The 22934-nt window shown below is 36.4% G+C and overlaps 1 protein-coding gene and 1 long non-coding RNA gene across 5 annotated transcripts; one reads left to right on the forward strand and one right to left on the reverse strand.

Moving 5' to 3' along the window:
* Window positions 1-270: 270 nt before the first annotated feature.
* LOC139131701 (magnesium transporter NIPA2-like) lies at window positions 271-19589 on the forward strand. 4 transcript variants are annotated; one of them, XM_070697886.1, is made up of 7 exons: window positions 271-412; window positions 3619-3695; window positions 9280-9480; window positions 9799-9855; window positions 10261-10351; window positions 11901-12061; window positions 13207-19589. In XM_070697886.1, exons 3-7 carry the CDS (start codon window positions 9339-9341, stop codon window positions 13929-13931), a joined length of 1176 nt encoding a protein of 391 aa, XP_070553987.1. In that variant the 5' UTR covers window positions 271-412; window positions 3619-3695; window positions 9280-9338; the 3' UTR covers window positions 13932-19589. The 4 variants fall into 4 exon arrangements, with proteins under 4 accessions (XP_070553987.1, XP_070553988.1, XP_070553986.1 ...); XM_070697887.1 differs by having other exon boundaries at window positions 3619-3690; XM_070697885.1 differs by lacking the exon at window positions 3619-3695 and having other exon boundaries at window positions 287-412.
* A 73-nt stretch (window positions 19590-19662) lies between these two features.
* On the reverse strand, window positions 19663-21974 carry LOC139131702 (uncharacterized). The gene is made up of 2 exons (XR_011552179.1): window positions 21878-21974; window positions 19663-21550 (listed from the first exon to the last, which is right to left on the reverse strand). It is a non-coding gene; the product is annotated as an uncharacterized lncRNA (long non-coding RNA).
* Window positions 21975-22934: the final 960 nt, after the last annotated feature.

The following is a 22934-nucleotide window of genomic DNA, read 5'->3' on the forward strand; positions in this document are numbered from 1 at the left end:
GTTAACTTAGTTCTCAAATCTGTTTTGTCACGATTGACGAACAATATTCTAACAATTTACGAATTAGGTGAAAGACCTTAACTTCATATTCTGATTGTCTTTTTAAGCGGATTCAATGTATTTTACTCTATGTTTTCGATCGGGTATTACAGACCTGGTACAAAAACTTTAAGCTTCCAAGCCTAATTTTATAAATGATTAATGTGCTGCATCTAAATAGCGTTCACACGCTTTCAAAGCATATTCTACGTCATCAGCACCCATGGATTTGAAACAGTTTGTGATAGCATTATGAATCTAAAACGGGAAGTAGCATTCGTAACAAAATTAGCTCATTTTACAAGCCTTATCCGTCAAATGGGCATGACGCGATAAAAGTCATTATAGTATGGCCACACGATGGCGATAAACGGTAAGCTTTTGTAGCGTATGTTTATTGCAATATACTTCTGTATTTTTCCCCATGACTTCGCCTCTTATATCTGTGCCGGACAAGTGTCAAGTTCATTCACCACTCTCACCTGGCGTGTTTATAATCACTACTCAGACAGAATCATATGTCACTCGGTGTCCGGGCGTTTTACCGGTATTGGAAGTATGAGTCATTGTGACTTTTTGAGGTCGTATTCGATATTTGTGGCCCAATACAACATCTGTTTAAAGCAATTCGTTAAAATATAATAGTACGCCCATATATGATTATGTCATTCTCTGAAACGCGTGAAGAGACATTCAATTCATTCATGGTCAAGATCACCATAGCTACAGTCAGGCGTGAAGTTGTGTGAGAGTGTATAATGACAATGACGGCTAGATGTCTGATAAATATGGTTTACGGATTTGTTAATCGTAAACATGATCAGATTCCCATGAATAACTCCAAGCCTGCTCTTAAAGTTTTGGCTTATATAACATCTTTACCCTTGAAATGCTTTTAAGAATTTATATTTGGGTATTTTCTAATCACCTTGGTGCATTACACATGTACCACGATATCCTTCCCAGACATGAGAAGACCAGTTGTGTATATTATTTATGTGATGCTTAAACTGCTTTTGTACACAATGTGGCAGTAACTGTCAAATTGTGTAGTTGCATGGAGATTTGTTTTATCTTTGTATTGTTTTATATATATTTTAGCTGGAACCCATTTTCTGCCAGACTTTGTGATTTTCAGATACGGGAAAGAAGACATGAATATGATTTCTGCAATTTGTCTTTTGGCATACATGATAACGTAGTGATATTTCATATTTACATTTTATATTTTTACTTGATATTTTATATTAATATTTACTGACTTGGCCAAAAAGTGTTATAGCGTATGACTATGCCACAGCAATTTGTTTCACAGTGATCTTCTGCTTATCCCAGTTTTTGTGCTGATGTAAGTTACTTGCCCTAAAAAGGAGTCAACAGAACAAAACAAGCCATATTGCTGTTATACATTTGCAAAGCCATAAATAATGAGTATTTTCAAAGTAGTAAACTGCCAATCTTGTGATTATACCCAGACCTATTGCCCATTGTAAATATGTCAGGTAATTAATTTATCAAAGAAATGGGTGATCAAATTTACATTATAATATATGTTTTCACAATCTCTAATTGACACCTGTTTTGTCAACTATTATCATGTGACTCAATAGTTTAGCTACCGCTAAACCTAACTGGATACCACTAAAGCTTAACAGGGCCAGTTTTTTGTCCTTGACCTCTTATAAGTATAGGTAGTAGTTAAGGGCAAAGGTCCCCACTTGTGCATGTCCAAATTTTTTCTGTTTACATACAATTATTCTACCCAAAGGCCACCTGTTAGTCAGTTTTTGACCTGACTGAAAGTAAGGTTACCCTCCTTTCTGTTGATGATAATGTCAAACAATCAAGCTTTTGCAAATCTAGAGCCTAGAATCTCTTTTGTTAGGGTCTATGCTTTGATGTAGTTCAAGTCCAAAGGCAGAAACAACACACTTTAAAAGGGAGTTCAAGTTTAAAAACAGAGACAACACACTTTAGCGAGTTCAAGTCTGAAAACAGAGACAACACACTTACTGGAGTTCAAGAGTGAAAACAGAGACAACACTCACATCTCTTTATACAGTTCTCTGTGTTGTCTCAGTTGTTCAGTTTCTCCCTAAGTGAAACTGTATTTACTGTAGTAGTTGCCAGGATATCTGCCAGGATGAAATACTGCAGCAATTCACCGTGTCCATGTACAAGAAAACAGGGCTAATGTGCAGTGTCTTATAAGCTTTTAGCCAGTTGGTTGGCTGAAATTCATTGCTATTATGGAATCATTGACACACTGTCAATCAACTACATAATAGCCCTACTTACAGATTCCTTAAGTTGCTGTAAATAATGACACTCTACCAATCAGATATAACTTTCGGAGCCACTTCACACCATTACATTCTACCTAACATCGATCATTACATTCTACCAAATATAAACTTTTTGGACAGAAAATGTTGCCAATATCAATGTAATTGTTTTCAAACTGTTGCGTTGGACTCACATCCTACTTGCTCAATTGACGACCTGGGGTCTGCACCCCGTGTGCTGTGTAGAGGTAGCTAAATATTTGTTTCCTAGTAAAGTTTACTAGCAAGGTTATGTGCCAATTTGTATGTGTACGATATCCAGTGTTTTTGCTAAGGTTTTGGAAGGTAGGTTTATGGCATGGGGATCTTGGATACCATTTCTGTCGTCATCTAATACAATTTTATTGGTTTCCTAAAGAGAACCGTTGTAATATTGACTGGGAAAACCTGATAAAATTTATCTGGGTACCAGCCTTTACAAAAACACTGGTATTTCTGTTGTTCTAGATTAATATCACAGTAAAAGAAGGCAAGAGATAAAGGGCATGTGCAAATTTGCAAAAACCATAATAAGTGCCATAAGTAATTATTGCATCTAATGTTGATATTCTCTTAATCTACCAGTATAAAAAAATCTGTGGAAACTGTTTCTAAGAAATAAATAGGAACTTACACCACCCAGCCTTCACCCTGTAGTACAACTTACCTTGATCCCAGTGTTATACCTTGATCCCAGTGTACAGATTACCTTGATCCCAGCATTACAGCTTACCTTGATCCCAATATTTACAGTTTACCTTGGTCCCGCCAGTATTCTACAGTCCTTGAATTTTTTGTAAATTGCAATCCTGTCTACGTTGAACTTAATATCTCAGTGTCCTGAAGATGAAGCAACATGTCCAAACTAGATCTCTATCCAGGTTTTCCAGAATTCACATATGGAAAATGTTAATACACTGTACATTGGTTTTGTGTGATTGTATACTATTCGACATGTATTGATGTGTTACAACTAGCCACCAATTACATTTCCCATCTTTATAGTGTACACAGTATTCCACAATCACATCTTATTTGGAAATGTTTTGAGACACTGCAGAACAGCATCCCTTGTGAAGCACCGTGATTTTTGAAACATTTCCGTCTCGCAAAGTTCACCAAGGGTTTTTGTTGTTACCAATTTTCAGTGTCAACTAATACCATGAAATGTGACTAATGCATGTGTTCGTTTTCTCTCTCTCTCTCTCTCTCTCTCTCTTTACTTTTTTCTAATTCTTCATTCACGTTGTTACAGGTGTTGCACTTACATTTTGATGATATTGATGTGGCTGATGTGTGACATTCCTTCAAGTTATTGTTAAGTCAAGTCAGGTATTTGTAATCATCGGTCATCGTTATCCTCTTCTTATACCATAAGTCTGCCTCAGTCACTGAGATTTTAAGAATTTCTGTGTTGTAGATTTTGTCAAGTTTTCAAATACTAACACAAGTTACTAAGCTGTGGTAGATAGGCTTTTAAATAACAATGCCTGCATGGCTGTTTGCCTCAATACTAACCCTTCACACGGTCATTTCATGTACAAAATGTTTTTTTTCGTCAAGTTTTAGGTTTGCAAGCAACTGGTGACTTTCCTTATCAATCAAGTCAACCATTTTTGTATGGCCCATTATAATATTGTATTTTTTGAAAGAAGATGATAAAAATGTTAATTTTTTTCATTTCAATTTTTCTAACTGATTGTTGGCCATGGCATCCTAGCATTAACAATTCTTGCACCATTAGTCCTGTACTTCTCATACCATAATAATTGTCATATATTTTTTACTCGTTTTTACTCAAAAGCCAAGAAAGGTTTCTTGTATGAATGGCATTTCAAGTCCATATAGCTACATCGCTGGACATCAACTCCATTCATTCTAATGAGCACAATTACTTGGCCAAGATACAATTCAAAGTACATGTAAAACAGCCTTCTGTCTTTATAAGCATACTTTAGGCAGCCTGTATAGTTAACAGTACAATATTAATTAAAGCTTGGCGAATGGTTAACCTTCAGAAAACACAAACAACAATTGTCATGTGTTTCGCAATAGAAAGTGTTCTTATGCTGACAAGTAATATCCATAACAAATATTTCAAGGGCAGTGTTACAGTAGTTACCAGATACTGAAAAGACTTCATATTATGTTGGTGTGGTGGGTAAGATTAGTCTTCTTTGTCAAGAAAATCTACTACCTCAGTCAACACAAAAGTACAAGTTCATTCCATAGTGTGATAAAATTTCTCGTGTTCAACTGTCAGTTTTACATCAAGCACATGTGTCAATAGACTCGTCAGCATTTTACTTTGTGGAGAGTAACTTGTGCCGGGTACATGCATGTACTGTAAATGTTCCACATTAGAACAACTAGCTCTATGAATCATTGTTTCAGGAGTCATCGTTGTTATCATCTCCATTTACGACCTGAGCTGTCTCTTCATTTAGCAAGTATCTGTGTACCATGGTATCTGCATTTGATATCTGAAATCATTCCATCAGTAAAACTTTCATTCTTCTCAAAACTTGGTAATCAAAAGTTATTATTTTAGAAAGCTGCCACCATTCACATCAGTACTGTTTTGAAGGCCGTCCATCTCATTTGGTTGACTTTGGTATTGTGTGTGTCACAACTCATTAGAGCCATACAGCAAAAAAGGTAATGGTCTGTGGTGACCTTTGGCAGTGATCGTCATCAGCCCTTCAGTCTGTGCAAGCAAGCCAGTCTATGGTCAAACATTTTGTCTTGAAAAAAACCAAGCACTATTATCACACACATCATGTGCATGTTTTGTTTTGTTTTGTTTTGTGTTGTGTTAATTATTGTTGCATGTTGCACATGGCCACTCAGCGTTTCTTTGAGTGAAAATTGAGTCTTTTTTTTTAAACTAACGCTCTTATTTTGTCACTTTCTCAGTAGTGGTAAGCTGTTGTAACATTTAGTCACTAGACTGTCTCTGAAATAATCCGTTAATAACTATTGATGATCTGTCTCTATAGGAACCTGTCTACTGATCAACAACATTTTAAAATCATAACATTATTTCCTTTCTCTGTCTTGCACTTGAAACACAATCACTTATGTGCTAATAACTGATTTGTTATTGCTTATTTGTTTATGCTAATAACTTTTATAATTTCACCAAATAATTCCTTCAAAGGTTTCTTTTCACAGCAATAATAGCTATCTGTGTGATTTTGTTGTGTTGTTATCAATTAGCATATCGTAGTGATCAATTGGCAAAAACTTTGATTTTCTGAGTTTGTTAAATTCTTTATCGTGCTTTCAATAATTTGAATGTGACGTCTTCATGTTTCTGTAAAACTTTTAAGTTATTTTCACTTTGTGTCTTTCACATGATTTGTATAACATAGATAGAGCATATCAGTAATTTCTCTTCTTTGTAAGTGATTTGTTATGCAAAAATAGTCACAATTTGTATATTTTGATAGATAGGCAAAGTGTTGCGTACCCTTCATTGGACATTTTAGCATGTCGACACTCTCTTTCATTGACATGAGTTATGGCGGCCACACCTGATTCGTCATCGAGAAACTCAGTCGCAGAAGCACACAAAGTTCATAACGCTAGCATCGTATCTTGTTCTGTGCAGCACAGTGCTGTGATTTATCGGATAACCTCTAATTTAACCATGTGACTGATCAAGCATTTCATGCGACATTTCTCTTTTCCCCATACAATCCGATGTTAATATGCATCGCGGTGTTCTCACCATACCTGCCAGCTTCCTCTGCAAAATTTAATGTTTTTACGTTGCATAACTCATATTTGCATGCCGATGCAATACTACAATCCATTTATTCTATTACCACCTGTTGCCATGTTCTCTTCAGCATTTTCATAGCCTAACCCAGTATTTAATTTTATACACAAATTCCTCGATTGCCTTACACATCATTGCATTGCACAATTACTGAGCCAGCATTTATTAATTTAGTGCACAGCTCATCTTTTTAGCTGTTAAACTCAACATTTCATCGCATGACCAAATTTTGAATACTTGCAAACTTTTCTGATATTGCAATACTTTTCAATATCGGTGAAAGAAAACTTTAGTCACCAATGCAAGTGGCCAAGAATGCCCAGTGATCAATTTACTAAGGAAAAATGTATAAATTGTGAATATTTTTGCATACAGATATAAAAAAACAATTTGTGCAGAAAGCAGAAAGTAAGGAGATTTTAGTTGCATAATAAGTCAAAATGGAGCCACAACAACTAAAACAGATATTCATAGGGTCTATGCTGGTATGTAAATTTGTCCTTGTGGAAAGTTCAAAGTTTGTACATCTGTGTTTCAGATGCCATGTGTAATTTGCAAATTTTCACATCAAATATATTGAGGTTTTATTTACATAAAGGTGGCTTGAGGCAGTAGTTTTCTTCCAAGGCTTTTGATAACATCATTTATTTAGATGTGTCCAAAAGTGAGGGTTGTGTTCAAGGCAGGTGGTTTGTGTACGAGGATATATCTGATAGTAGTCTCCATGTACCAGAATGTGTGCAGTGATGTAGTTGTGTTCTGAAATGTGTGTATTAATAGTTCCCATGTACAAGCTAAAGTCCAAGGATTGTCGTTGCCTCCCTTGATGTATCATTGGGGAGGTGGGGGGATTTGCTTTAGGATTTTTGGTCTTATACCTGTCTGTCAGTGAAGTGATAGGTACTTTGATTTGTCCAGCTAAAGTTGTTGTTATGATTAAAATCCTATTAGGATATTTTTTTCCAGTAAAGGCTTATTATTATTACTTTTTCTTGGATGTAAGAGGCTGGTTGTCACGTTTTACGGTGTTCCAAATGATGAACATTAAACCTTCATGAGCTGTCACTTTTAATGTGTTTTGAAGTATTTTTGTTTTATTTGTAAAATAAGGTTTCTTGTTCTACTCTAAAAACGCCATGTCAAAATACCCAGTATTCAACTCGTCAGCACAACCTGTCTATGGGTGATGTCTAAAATTACTTTTGATGAACCGAATTGTACTCCAAACCAAATTAAGGAAGTGTGCGCCTCGAAAGTCAAAGACTTAAACTTTTGATAAAACATTCCTCAATGAAACTTTTGACTGTTCTGTTACCAAATCAAGAATAAAAGGTAGGGGTCACTGTGCAAAGTTTGGTACGAGAGATTCACAGTACATAATATTTACGGATATTTGAAATTGAAAATGGCTGCTGCTCCCTGTGTTAAGTCTAAGGGGAAAATTGAAATTTCAATTTTCAAAAAAGTTAGACTGTGAAAGTTTTTCGTACTCCAAGAGCTTCAAAATGAGTTTTCACAAGCTGTAGACCAGAACAGTGCTGAAAAATATTGTGAGTCCCAATATCTATCCAGAGGCGCATTCTACCTTAATTTGTATACGCACTTTACATTGTGTTTCCAATGCAAATATCTTTTTTTGGACTCACACAAGGAAGGAAGATAAAAATGTCAACTTGTTTTACAAAACAAAAATAATGAAAATATTGTCCACAGTGACAGCTATTGTCCCTGTACGTATTCGGACATTTCCAAGAATTGTGCTCAGATGTGAAGGTTTTACCAAGCCAAGGTCAATGGTCATCAAGGTCAGTGGTCATCAAAGTCAACTGCCCTAAGCATTGCTGTAAACAGCATGACCATCTGTCATCTCTAAATCCTTCCATAAATCTACCTTACCTGAGTCACTGCTCTGAGTCAATAGCATACAAATATTTTACATCTAGAAATTGAACTGCAATGCAATACGGGAATGACTCTGTCAACCTGAACAGACAGGAAAGTAAAGGAAAATTTGATCTTTGTACTACAGCCAATAACCTTTGCACACCAGTTGTAAATCTTTGAAGAAGTCCAATTTCCACAAAGTACAAAGAGTCATATGCAATCTTTGACAGTAAACAGAGGAAACAACAAGATTGTACTCTATAGAATTCAACAGCCATTTTTAAGGTAACCTATCGTCACTATTAATCATATGTTATTGATTATGAAGCATTTATTGAAAAGAAATTAGTTTTGTTCATCTGTGATGAGACAATCTAATAATTTATTGTCAGTCATTATAAAGAGGTACAAGAATCATATTTTTATTCCGTTTATAAAGCATTTAAAACAGAAAAACCCATTGAATATACGCACATTGCTTGCATTTTATATTTATGAAGAGGAACAAATTTCAGTTGATATTTTGTTGATTTCAAATTGTCATGTAAATTAGATGAGTACCACCACATAATCTTTTAGGTTTGTACTCTTTATACGGTGTAATGACTGTGCTTATGACCCCGTTTCCATGGATTTAAGTTTTCATTTTTGTGCATGATGAGTGACACTGCCAGGGTAGCTTTGTATGTGCATACACACTCTGACTCTCTCTGTGCAAAAATGAATGTCAAAACTTTAAAGATACTTTTGAAAACAAACTGTTTCTGGAGCTTTGTAATCTTGGAAATGAAATAATGCAGTCAGCATTACAGCTTCACATGGTGACCTCTGAAGAAAGGTGGGTAGATTTTGTGCATTGTCCTTCATGAATCATGTGACCTTTGTCATTTTTGTGCCGAGTCACTAGTGTTTGGGAAGCGGTTGGATCAGTGTGTGTATACGTGATGCTGGGAACACACCATCTGGTGTGGTAACATATGTTTTGTCCAGATCATCCTTCCAAAAGCTGTGGAATTCTGTCCTATCATTTACAGGACATCAGGTTTTGTAATTGTCACTAGACTCACAGACAATGAAGGCTTGCGGTTCATAACATTTTTCAGTGTTTGCTCAACTATGTACTACCAGCAGTAGACTCTAATTATATCTGTATTAGAGGTTGGTGCATCATTCTACGTGGGTGGCGGCCGTCAGAGTGTGACATTAATTAGATACTTCAACCTGTGCTTAATCACCGTGTCACCCTAGATACCGGTACACCTACTGGCTTCCATCCATCGGATGTGCTCCATAACACCACCACCGTCATGGCCAGCCAAGATGATACCTCCAGCAGGGATTTTTACATAGGCTTAACATTAGCAATCAGTTCTAGCATATTTATCGGGGGTAGTTTTATATTGAAGAAGAAGGCTCTAATCAAGTTATCCAGATATGCACGGCGAGCAGGTAAGAGATTATGACCCCTGACCCGAAAGGTCATTCAGTCCTCATAAAATGCGAGATGATTACAAAGGTCGTTAAAATTTGTTTGTTCATGTGTAAATGGAAATATCATTATTTCATAGATGTAGATTAGAAGGCGATAAATTTCATATACTACAGAAGCTCTTGATTTGGCTTTTCCCATCAGTGAAGTTGTAGCAATTCATAGGAGCTTCTTGTGCTTTACATACATGCTATACTTTAAATGATCCTTACAGAAGATTAAATGTAGACTCTTGTGAACTTTGGTGTTTTATCTATATTGTGTCCATTTTTTTGCAGGGGATGGCGGTTTTGGCTACTTAAGGGAATGGCTTTGGTGGGCTGGCTTTGGCTCAAGTAAGTAGAAAGATCCTGATTTAAAAAGTTTTGTCAAACATCGTTACAGAACCACATAGTCAAAGACTGAGCAAATAATACAGTAGAGATACATTCCAAATGTTGAATTCGCTGAAATTTACTGGGTTAAAAATTCGTTTTCCAGTTGAATGAACAGAGCACTGTAATTTGATAACAATACATGATGCGCATTCTATGTTGGTTGTAAAACAGATAGAGTACGACAGCTGGCAGTAGTATGTGAAACAAGTAGTTAATTCATGTTTCCTAACCATAGCAAATTCACTTCCAAAGTAACACAGACAGGTATGCCCATGTCAGAATCCATAATGTACAAATTCATGTGTATTTTATGTATTTAAGGTTTACACCCAATCTGTTTTTGTGTCTCTTTGTTTTTGGCAGTGGCCTTTGGGGAATTTACAAACTTTGCTGCATATGCATTTGCTCCAGCTACGTTGGTGACACCTCTAGGTGCCCTCAGTGTTTTAGTCACGTAAGTACATTATTATGGTGAAGAATTCATATTCTATAGCTATAGGAAGCCTAGAGGACCTGCATATTGTTGGTGACACCTCTAGGTGCCCTCAGTGTTTTAGTCACGTAAGTACATTATTATGGTGAAGAATTCATATTCTATAGCTATAGGAAGCCTAGAGGACCTGCATATTGTTGGTGACACCTCTAGGTGCCCTCAGTGTTTTAGTCACATAGGTATCTCCATGGACATCACAGTGCTGAAGAAATCCATATACTGTAGCTCTGGGAGCCTAGAGGACCTGTATATCGTAATAAAATTCCCCAAGTTTACTATAAGTCCCTACTCCATTATCTTTCAAACAGTTCAGCCAATATGCAATTGCAAGAGGTATATTGGTGGTACAACTCATGAATCAGTTTAAAACTTTTTTTTTCCTGTTGAGCTTTCCTGTATAATATCTCCATAAAAACATACACACTGTCAAAAATTCTCAAATGTCCCAAGAATTGTCTTTGTACCAGCAATGGTTCCATTGTTGGGGGGGGGGGGGGGGGGGGGGGGGGGGGGGGGGCTTTCAACAAATTCGAATATACATGCATGAAATGAAAATTCAGTAAATTTTCAAAGGGATTTGAACTCACAACGTACGACACACAGTCACGTAGCGAAGACATCACACTCAAAACTGCTCAGCTAAATCCCCACCCTTAAAAAAAAGAGTGGTTCAATAACTGAGTTGTTAGAATTTTTCTGACTGTGACCCCATCATTGAAACTTCATCATTGATTTCTCACAGAAATACACTTACAGTAAACTTACATGTAACAGAAAGCTATACTTGAATATCATGTCTACAATATTTACACAGATCTTTATTCACTGTGTTAAATCAGTGTCACTTTTAAGGAACTAAAACTGGTGTTGGAAGCTTTTAAACTGTCCCTAACCTCAAAAAGTTCAATCAAATCTTGCAGATATACACTTGGCACAGTGGAAATCCTGCAAAATATTGTCAGTGATGAAACGTGATGTAAGGGATTGAAGCTCCTCCTGTAGGACAATTGTTTTGTAATAGCATGAATTGAAAATCTCCATAGCTGGGTTCACCAATATGGAGGAAAGGTATTCAAAAAATCAAATACTAACCATGCAAGTCACCATGGTTTAATAGAGAATTCCCTCCATTTTAACCCTTTGAGTGCTATAATTTTCCCCACCAAAATTTTACTGCCACATTTTACCAATTTTTATGAATTTTTCTGAAAATTTTTGATAATTTTGGACCAAATGGGCATCATATTTCATTGGCTACAGTTTTTCTCAAAATTTTGGCAAAAATCTGAGAAAATTTGATATGATATGTTTTGTAAAGGGGAGAAAAATTGACGTTGGTGCCACAACCATGGTTTGGCCAAAACACATTGTTATTGATTGCAGACCTGCGTACAGGATATCGTGGTGAACTGGCCTTGTTTGAGGATGTTCCCTGCACCACAACGCCAACACAATCACAGTTCTCCCTTGCCTAAACAAATGAACTCATTTCACTCTCCTGAAAACACAGAGCTGTGCTGTCCTCGTTGTTTTTAAATGAAAGTCTAAACCTGCTTGGTAAAGTTGGGTGTACTCTGAGCATTATTGGTTCAACAGTAATGGTTCTCCATGCCCCACAAGAGACAACAGTGGAAGATCTCAATGCCCTTGCAAGAATGATGAAAGACCCAGGTAAGATTGATTAATTGATTGATTGATTAATGTACTTATTGATGACTTTATTCGTTTGCTTATTTGTAATTTAAAAGCATACAAATCAGGACAAGTTCCTTTCACAGACTCCAATTATTGCAAGTATTACCGTTATTACATGTCTCATATATCCAACATGGCACACTGTATATAATTCAGCGGTAACTCGTTGATGATGTAGCAGGCTGCATAGTCATCATTTCACTGAAAGTGAACTGTGGAATTGTTTTCAACTTGATAACTTTGGGATTTAAAAATGATCAAAGAACATGTTTGACATAGAAAAATCTGGTTTTCAGAAAATGTTTGCATTGAGTAAGGATAAGCGGCATAACAGTGATTTAAATATATCAGTGCTCCTTTCAATGATGAAAATTATTTTATTTTTAACGGACTTTCGTCCAATATGGTAATAAAGAATATGATCATCATTTGCCTAAAAATTTGTAGCAAAAATTAGAGAGGCATGTAATGAAAACATAGTCCAAACAAGGGACTAAGTACCCTCCAGGCAGGAGACCATTTCCCCTCCTGACTTCGGGCGAATGCCTTCTGGCACATAGTCCCTTGTTTGGGCTATGATATAGAGGACTGTTGTACTGTTGTTTTTCAAAAAGATAAATTTTTTCATCCAGATGAAAATACCTTCTTACTCTGAACTATCAGTGGTGAGGAACATAAAGAGCAAAGTGACTTGTTCATGGACACACGGCTGGTGTTCTTACCATTTGTGAATTCAGGAAGTTTTGTTCATTCTTTCTCATACATGTATGTTGCATCTTTGCAAACTCCTGTGAAGGTAAACTAACAAGACTTGTTCGTGAAGTATGTGTTTGGTAGAGTTTCCGTAGTTGATCTTGGATCACTGTGGAATGGAGATTCCATGAAAGGATTGTACAGTAGATATTGATAAATGTTTTAAGATTAAAGAATATATCCCACTTAGCCACAAATTTTGAAATATTTGTGCAATAAATTGGTGTCATCAGGTAACGCAAGGTAAAATGGTGTATATTCATGCAGTACACAACTTACATTTTTTCCAGATTCACTTGCATGTCAAATTATATATTCCACCACAAAGATGCACCTCACAATTTCCTCTTTTTCTTCGTCTTTTTCAGCTTTCATCACGTATTCTATTCTTGTCTTTGCAAGTTCTGTTTTCCTGATCTTTTACTGCTCCCCTCGTTACGGCAGCACCAACATCCTGGTGTATATTACAATCTGCTCAGTGATTGGCTCCCTGTCTGTGATGTCATGCAAGGGCCTTGGAATTGGACTCAAGCAGCTGATTGCCGGAGAAAATATATTTCTTCATCCAATGACGTGGCTGCTGATAATTTCCTTAGTAACGTTTATCACAACGCAGTTAAACTATTTGAACAAGTCATTGGATATTTTTAACACTTCGGTAGTTACCCCTATTTACTATGTATTTTTCACTACCAGCGTCATCACAGCATCTGCCATTCTGTTCAAAGAGTGGAAGCAGCTTGATGCCAAGGACACCATGGGATTTATATGTGGTTTTCTCACCATAGTCTCAGGAATATTTCTTCTGCATGCTTTCAAAGACATGGATATTAACATTAGGAACTTACCGGTGGCCGTCAGACGGCAGGACAGCAATTCGGGGGTGAATAAGTTGGATCCAGCCAGTGAGAAGCTCATGGATGGCATTGACAGTAACGGGCATGAAATTGACCTCGGGGACTTCCAACTGAAACATGAGTTGTCGAGGGCGTCCCTTTCCGATACGACGGCCATCTTGGAAGAGGAAATGAACAAGAGAAGACAGGAAGAGATTGAAATGAATTCATTCTCATCTGTTAATATAAGTGATTAATGATTTTTTTTGCTGTTTTGTTTGTGAAGTGAGGGCTATGTTCATGATTCCGTTTGATATGTTCATTTGTTCAAAGCATCAAACTAAATAATGAACTTGCCATAAGCAACTGTCCTTTTTCAGGTCAAAATGATAATCTTTATCAACCCCTTGATCAGATGTCCTCTCTTAGCAATATTTAAGGGTACTTAAAAGGTAGCACTCTGTGCTGGCAAAAATTGTCAAAGTTTTACAATTCTTGTATTGCCTTGTTTTGAAGTTTATATTTATGCTATGGAAAGCAAGGCAGAAACCTTTTTATTCATTACTTCCGATATAAATGCCATCGTGAATATTTATGATAAGCGTAATAACAACATGCCAGTTTCACCTGGAAACTTGACACACCACAAGAATCTTCACAAAGCAAGGCAAGATTGCAATGTACATAAACATTGGCAGTTAGGTTTCATCTGTTGACTCAATGATCTAGTCCAAAGATAGCTGAGAAGTCCTCACTTCTGGAAGTCACAAACTGTGGTTTGTGTAGTATAAATCACGTCTGTGTGTTACAAAGCAAGGCTTGCATACTTTTAAGATGAAAATAACAGTACCAACATAGGGATGATAGTTGTGTCTCAGCAGCTCTACATACCAGGGTAAAATTCTATTGAAAAATGATGCAACTTTCAAAGTAAATTATACAAAGATGTATATTCAATGCAGAACAGGTCATTCGAAGAGTTCATTGCCACAGAAAGCTGCAGCAAAAATAAATTTTCCTGTAGCACACCTACCAAAATATTCATTCCATGTGACCAGACAAATGTAAATTAGTCATTAGCAGGTCAAATTGATTTATTTCAAAAGTAGAGCTTTATCAGCGCATATATTGAATATCATGCATTTTTAGACACAGGAATACTGGGTTTATGCTTTGTGCTGAACTGTGTGACAAATTCTTACCAGTACACACGGATGTGTTTCTACTTATTTATCTGAGAGGTTCCTGTAACAAGAAAAGGACCTGTAGCCCTAACTTTTGGATTTTTTCCATCAATGTTGTGCTGTATGTAACTGCATCTGGCAGTACTCCCTCAATCATGTTGAGATACACAGTATCCACTTTGTGAACTCGGCCTATGCATGTATACATTGCATTGTTATTGTTGACCAGTGATATCTAGTCTGGACTTGAATCAAATGTAAACAGTAACAGTGGGTTTTACCATATAGGGTCTATGGTTTGACACGTATATATACGCTGTGTTGGCAAACTGAGTAGTGGATGTTTCAACAAGATTCGGGGAGTAGAACAAGAACTTGCGATTGACATACAAAATAAGATCGGGGAAAAAACATCTGAAGTTACAGCTGCTGCATATTTTGTAATAATTTGATACAAGTTGACCACACCATTTTAGTTCAACCATGATTTAGTGCACCCTTTTATACATAATTTTTGAATTGTAACTCTAAGTTTGAGTACTGCCCTTTAAAGGGATACAGTCGTCGGAACTGCGCTCAAAGGTTGAGTGGGAGCCATACGACCAGTGTAAACACTGTGTCCAAAGTTTGATGGTGATTGATGAAAGTTAAAACATGTTGTCATAATCTACATCGTATAATTTAAATGTTTCAGCTATGATGATGAGGTGCATCTAGATATCGTGCGTGAAATACATCGTTTGTAAACAAGAAACTCGCACAGGCGCAGTTCTGATGACGGTTTCTCTTTAATACAAGAAAGCAAGATTTGCCCCATCTTATAATCAGATACACATCAGTAGTGTACAAAGTCAATTCAGCAGTATGCTTTGTTTTAGTAACTGAGAATCTCCAAAGATCCTTTTCAAATGCAGTGATCTTCATTTCTGCCCCACGTTTTATAACTTTTTTACCAGTTGCATGATCCAACTGGGAATCTTTACAGAAGATAATTTTGATGGCAAGAAGACTTAAAGAAGCATTTAAATTTTCAAAAGTCCTCAAAGTGTTATCCATAGGGTGCACAGTACCAATTTTTAATAATAATAATAATATTTTAATATTGACAACCGTACATGGACCCTTCCAATCCTGCCATTTTGGATTTTTCCATCATTTTGGTGTGACCCTTAACCCTTTCACCACCATGGTTTGGCCCAAACCCATTGTTATCAATTGTGATTGTGGACCTGTTTACAGGGAATTTGGGGCGAACAGGTTAATGTATTTGAGGACAGTATTTACAGAAAATGCAAATAATCTTGCATGCCAATGGGCCATCACTGGTAATCTTAATACAGGGGCAAGCTTTTGAAAATGTCTTGACTTCGGTAGCATTGGCAACATGCACTCAAAAACAACTGGCAGGGCATATTCAAGTTGATTTGGAATTACCAGTACTACTTTTTGCTGAGCAATATTGGTTGAGTATGCTTTGTATACACAAAGTTCTAGCTATACTTAATATTTTTAATACAGTACAGGTTTTTACATTCTTTTTTATATATTTATCACATTCACTTAGGAAGCATTTTCATAGCTATTACAGTGCTTGATTTGTAAACCAGGTTTTGCTAACAAAATTAGAAGTCACTGTAGCCTTTTTTAGATGCTACATATCCCACAATGCATTTCACGCAGTTGCATGTATCTCCATCTAAGAAAGACTGGTTGCAATGGAGATCTTTGGTTTGTCATGTTCCAACAGACTTTTTCCTCCCATCATTCTAACTGCAATCTAACCTGCCTACTAGGTATCCATTGTAAAGTTGTCTAGCATACAGATCATTTTCTCTGGGAATGTACTCCAATGTCAGAAATATCTTGGTTTAAGTACAAATGAAAAGCTTTAAACAAATTCAAAAGGATGCTGTTATTCATTGTTACCTACTCTTTAAGAAATCAAAGTACACGTTACTTGTACCATGCTTTCCAAGTCTTGATTCTTACATTTTTACAAAAGATACGAAGCCAACACCTTGGTGGTCTAGATTTTCTCAGATTTAAGTTATTTTTTTTCTGCATTGTTCATAATCTGACAAATAACACAGGTACTGTAGGTCACTGTTATGGTCAATGCTATAATTGTAAGATTTTTGGTGTAATGAGCTGATCATTGTGGTGACATGTGATAATGGGAGCACATAATATCTTTTGCAGGTGATATGTGTGTCGCAATGTGAATAAAATGTACAGTCAGATTTCTTTTGTACATACTGAAAAATTGCAATATTGTGAAACCAAAGTAACTCATTTTTCTGTATTTCAGAAAACTTGAATCATGATAAATATGTCTCTACATTTCCCAATCTTGAACATGAAAAGATTTATTCTTCAGATTCTCTAAACTGCTAATTATCACAAAAATGTCAGGACACATTATTGTACAAACCTGATTGGCTTGCCGGATTGTTTATGCACTTTTGCAAAATGCGTTGTAGGTAAGGTCATTGTAACTAGAGAAGAATACAATGTCTCTACTTCACTGAATTGTCCATAAATGGGTAGAGAAAAAAAAAGAAATCCCTCTTAAATGATCATGACTTACTATTCTTAAATGTGGCAGTTTTCACAAAGCTCACAAATTTCTGTTTTATGAAAAAAAAGAAATTGGTGTATTTTCTCAAGCTTATGAACACTTGAAATAATTGTGTGTTTAGTATATCGTGTTGTGAATGTGGTATAACAAGAGGACTTTTTGCTTATTGGGGTCATGAAACTTCTATATATATTCGAAAAGTCCATATCAAATGAAAGGTTGTTTTTACTTTTTTTGTCTTTTATTTTTTTGACAAAGACTCAAAAGAATTGATTTAAAAATGCAATTAAGGTAGTATGTGCCTCAAAAGAGAAAAAAAAACATAAACTTTTGCTCACACTTTCCTGAAGGAATACCTAAATTATTCTCCTTCAAAATCAAGAATAAAAATCTGGATCACTGTGCAAATTTTGGTACTGGAGAAAAAAATTACCAAAGATTTACTGATATTTGAAATTCAAAATAGTCGCCATTCCTGTCTTAACTCTATAAAGAAAAAAATTTAGATTTTCAAAAAAACTAAGATGATGAAAGGTTTCTGGCACCAAGAGCTTTAAAATGAACCCCCCACAAGTGGTAGATCAGAAAAGAATTGTAAAAGTTTGAGAGTCCGAATATCTATCCCTGAGGCACATTCTATCTTAAGAAAAACAGGATGCGTGCAACCAAAATGATCTTGGCAATGAGCTGAGTGCATTAGTGTTTAACCCTTTCACCACCATGGTTTAGTCCAAATCCATTGTTTTCTATGGTGAAGTTGGACCTCTACACAGGAACTGGGGGTTGAAAGGGTTAAGAAACTTTATCTTCTTCATCCTTATCTGTAAATCATCACAGAGACATGTAAATGCTATGGTAGATTTGCTACAAGTCTGTGGGCATATAAATAAATACCAAAAAGCAAATTGAAGCAATATTCTTATGGCAGACTGTTGCATAGATCATGGGTTGAGCTAGGCAAGCCAGTAACTACTGCCGAGAAAAGCCACGTGACTTGGGCCAGTCTTGTGTTAGGCCAAAAAAAGAAAAAGAAATGTTTCTGGTCAGCGCGCGCGTCACTTGAACAACAGCGCGTCACCCTTTTTTTTCTGTTTGTGGCCGGCGGCCGTGGCTGACACCGAACCAATGGCTGAAGAGAAAGAGAAAATTCTGTGGGGGGCATGATCAGTGACTGCATGAACAGTATATATGTGACTATATTGATAAAACTATAAAACTGACCCTCCTCCCTCCCTTGAGGGAAAAAAAATAAAAATAAAAAAAAAATGAAATGCGCGTCGCCGCACCATTTTTTAAAGGGAGACCTGACCAGAAACATTTCTTCTTTTTTTTTTGGCCTTATAGTAAATTTTTCAGATTTGTTTTTGTTTTGTTTTGTTTCTGCTTTTTCCCTAGTTATCTAAATCTACATAATTGTCAGTGATTTAAATTTTTACATTTGATAATAGTCATGAAGTGTTATGTAATATTACAACTCAGATTTGATGAAGCAAACGTCACTATCAGTAACATACAAATCCTGATGAATGATAAATGATCTTGCAGAACCAACATGATTTGAATTTTCATATTAAAGTGATTTGAAACATTGTAGGAGACCACTCTTAGTTTTGATAACAAGATAACTTTGGTGGATCTTCTGGTCTCTATCTTGCACTAGATCTACTTTTTCTGAGCCAAGATTAATTATTTCATAGTTCAGACTGTTTAATTCCACAGTACGGGTTTGCCATGAGAGGGAAAACAATATCAATGAATTGTGTATTCATCTTGCACACACATGATATGTGTTACAGGGTTTTGGTGGAAATGTCTCTGAGGGAAAGGGGTTTTGAAAACACGGCCAATTATTTCCATAATTTACCACTCCAGAGTTTTGTAGATTGTGTAATTTTTGCAGAATAAACAAGTTTTAGAGCAATATAATTGTAAATAGTGTACCAAATGTAGACAAAGACAGATTTTTAACTTTACTTCATATTATTTATGCCTTTAACATTTAATTATTAGACAGAATTTGATCAAATTTTATATAGTGCTTAATGTCTTGTCCAAGCTCAGCTGAATGTATTGTGTAATTCTTTGATATGATGTTGATTACTTATCATGTCCTAAATGCTTTTTCAGGAAAATAAAATTTCTGTCTGAAGATATATGTGGTGTTCAGATAGTTTGTTATGATAAAGTGATATGCTGAGTAATAAGGAACCGCAAGAAAAAAAGACGAATGTTCAAAACTTTTATTAGAGTAAAGAAACAAAGTCATAACAAGTAAGTTTTGAATTAAAAATTAAGAAATACAAACGGTGTGTATGCTATTGCAGGCTATTTGCTGAACTCTAAATATGAAATCCATTGGAAAATGAGTGTAATATTTATGTGGTTTTTTTTAATTTCTCTGATTATTTTCTGACCTGGCGGGAGGGTAGGTTTTAGAAAATTGGAGGACTGCAAACAAAACATTTTACAATATCAAAACAGTGGCCTAACCAACTTTGAAAGAAGTCTGCTCCAGTATGTCTGAGTTTTCGACATGATGCACTCAAAAAATGGCACTGTCATAGCTGTATTGCATCATGACCATGGTATATGCATACAGGTATGTGCCTTAATGTATCATATCCTTGTGTAAAGTTCGAAGTCTTTGGTTTAGCCATGTCTTAGAAAGCACTGGTGCTATGTGGAGCCCTGAGCTATTAGGACTTGGTCTGTTGGTCTAAAAATCTAAGGTCTTGAAAAACTTTAATAAATTAATAAAACACAGTCAGTCCAAAAACTAAGTAACATATGACGTGTTGAAATATGCATCACATCAGTCATCAGGTACTTCAGTTAACAAACAATATTTGTATCAAGCATACTTTTACGATAAACGTTAACATGAAGGCAATGTATATGTTTTGCATCCCTGGGTGCTTGGCTTTCTGACATTGTCAGCTGGTAGTTAGACACTATAATTTGAATCATGAGTAAAAGTACTAGTACACTATGAGAAACCATTTTAGCATGGACACAAGCACTGCAGATGAGATTTGTTGACCTTTTGCACTGAAAGTCTCCAATGTGTAAACAATAGGGGTAGACTATACAGACTGTCTGTAACATAGGGGCTGATATAATTATTTTGTTGAAACATACTTCATATTAAAGTAAATTCAGTAGTGAGCAAATCCTATAACCTACGTTGTTCATGGTCTAAGTTCTATTGATGACCAGGCTAATAGCGTTTGCTCTGACTGGTTCCTATGTTTGGCAGCTAACAAAACTATTTCAGCACTTCTGAGGTGGCGGACCGCTTTTCTTAATACAATGCTCCTAAATTTCTGACACCAATCCTGCTGGCTACGGGTTGCAAAATACTTTGCCAACAATTGATGACAAACATTGGTTCTTGTATCATTTCTTTGTGGGCAATTTCATATGACACAGTGGCAATGTTCTCTTTAGTTGGTATTTTTAAGCACTCATGTTTGTTCAGCACGTTCATTAGCTCAGCTTTGTCGCCCCATGTCATAATTGGTCACAGCCATCTCCAACACTTCACGCTCGGAATCAGAAAGGAACAGATAGTATGCTTTCAGTAGGCTATCCTTCTCATGCTTTTGCCTTCCGAAGAAAACTTCCTTCATGAATGGCAGTGCCAAGCCAATTGGGAAGTAGTTCACTTCCCTCCATCCTTTAACAATGATTCTGGCGACAGCTTCCCATCGGGCTCTGGAGAAATCATGTCTCAGGAAGGGTACACAATATATGTTGCCAACCGTACACTGCTCATAGAACTCACACCAAAAGTTGGTGAAGCAATCTCTCAGAACTCCACTTCCGCGCTCCACGTCACCATTTGGCAAAACCATTGCAATTTCTATCTGGTCGTCTAAAACTTGTGGATTATCAAAAGCTGTTATCATTTCATTAAGTATGTTGCATCGGTGTATTACAAGTGTTCGTGGCTCTATTGGATCTATTAGACCACAACTGTGGTCCTGGCTCCGTGGTTGAGAACCCTGAACTCCGTCATCATATGCCATTGTTTCTTCTAGACTCCCTTTCTTGCGATCACTCTAGGAGTCCTTGGCACGTGGTCTTCTCCCCCGACGTTTATAATTTCGCCCTCCTGGAGTCGAACAATATGAAACAATGTGTTATCAAAGAAGTACTACGTATATTATTGTCAAGCAAAAAGTTCATAGATCGGAATCAAGTCTGGGAACGAATAACCCGCTTTTGATCTTATCGAAATGTTAATGACGGACCTGTCGTGTGGTCCCATGTGGTTCCAAGTCATGTCAATGGAGGCGCTGAGCTGAGCAAATGAAATTTGATGCAAACTCTGAAACAGTGCAAAGTTGATGCCCTGAATTTTTCTTCACAATAATGCACTATGGAAGTAATCAAGGGGCATTCCCAGATCTTATATGTAACGTACTCAAAGTTGACTCACTGTTTCCAAAAATATAGCAATTAAGGAAAAGGATGGAAGCGCAGGATCAGAGGATGGGAGATGATTTTTTCCTGGATGAGAGTTCGGTGTTTTACGGGATGATAGCAGGGGAAATATTCAGATTCTTATTCGGATATAATTTGAGCTAGCGAACTTGTACATTTATACAGTGACCTGCAACGCAAGGTTTTAAAAGTTTTTTATAGTTTTTTTCCTGATTTTTACTATTTTACAAATAAAGATTTCTTCTTCTATTTCTTCCTTCGTCCCACGGAGCACATTTTGATTTTCTTGGATGGCGATTTTACGCTTAAACAGGAACTTCCCTATAAAAGCCGGATTATCGTAAATCTATGCAAATGTCAAAAAGCCACGCTACTGATCGGACGTGTCGCGTTTGGTCCAGAATCCCAAGATTTTTACATGTTTCAGACGTTCATTGTACTTGAATCTTGCATATGATGTCTGTAAACTTGACTTGAAAATAAACTGTCTATCTCTATTTATTGAATGTTGGATGGTCGTAGTTTGAGCACGTTCTGAGTAGGTATCTTGTGTGAGTAAAGCAATGTCATCAGCACAGGTGGGAGCAGGGATACTGATATCACCAATATGGAGGCCAAGTTGTGAAAATTGCAGGTCATCAAGGATTTTATTATTGTAGGTCTTGTAGAGTTCTGCAGAGAGCGAACTTCCTTGTCTTGTCTTGTACCCTGTAATAACGTGATCGGTGAGCTTATGTTGCTGTTCCATTTTAACGTGGTTAAAGGCATCCTTGTATAAATCATTTATGAGAATCCAAAGTAATCCCTGTACTCCACGTTGATATAGAAGTTTTAATAGTTGCGCATGCCAGACAATGTCGAAAGCTTTATGTGCATCAAATGTTGTTAATAAGAGATTTGATTTGTTTGTTTTCGCATATGCTTGTGCTTCGGTGATGAGGAGAGCTGTATTATTACAGGATGACTTCTCTGTAAACCCTCGTTGCAATTAATTTGAGTGGGGACAAAATTGGTTTTATACGAAGTAATATAGCCTTTTCCAAAACTTTGCT

The sequence above is a fragment of the Ptychodera flava genome, chromosome 4 (assembly GCF_041260155.1).
Source record: "Ptychodera flava strain L36383 chromosome 4, AS_Pfla_20210202, whole genome shotgun sequence".
Classification (NCBI taxonomy): Eukaryota; Metazoa; Hemichordata; class Enteropneusta; family Ptychoderidae; genus Ptychodera; species Ptychodera flava.

Bases quoted from the DNA above. Each gene is read 5' to 3' on its own strand.
- LOC139131701 (XM_070697885.1), top strand. The intron at 9,856-10,260 runs GTAAGTAGAAAG...TGTTTTTGGCAG, and splicing joins GTGGGCTGGCTTTGGCTCAA to TGGCCTTTGGGGAATTTACA. The intron at 12,062-13,206 runs GTAAGATTGATT...CGTCTTTTTCAG, and splicing joins AAGAATGATGAAAGACCCAG to CTTTCATCACGTATTCTATT.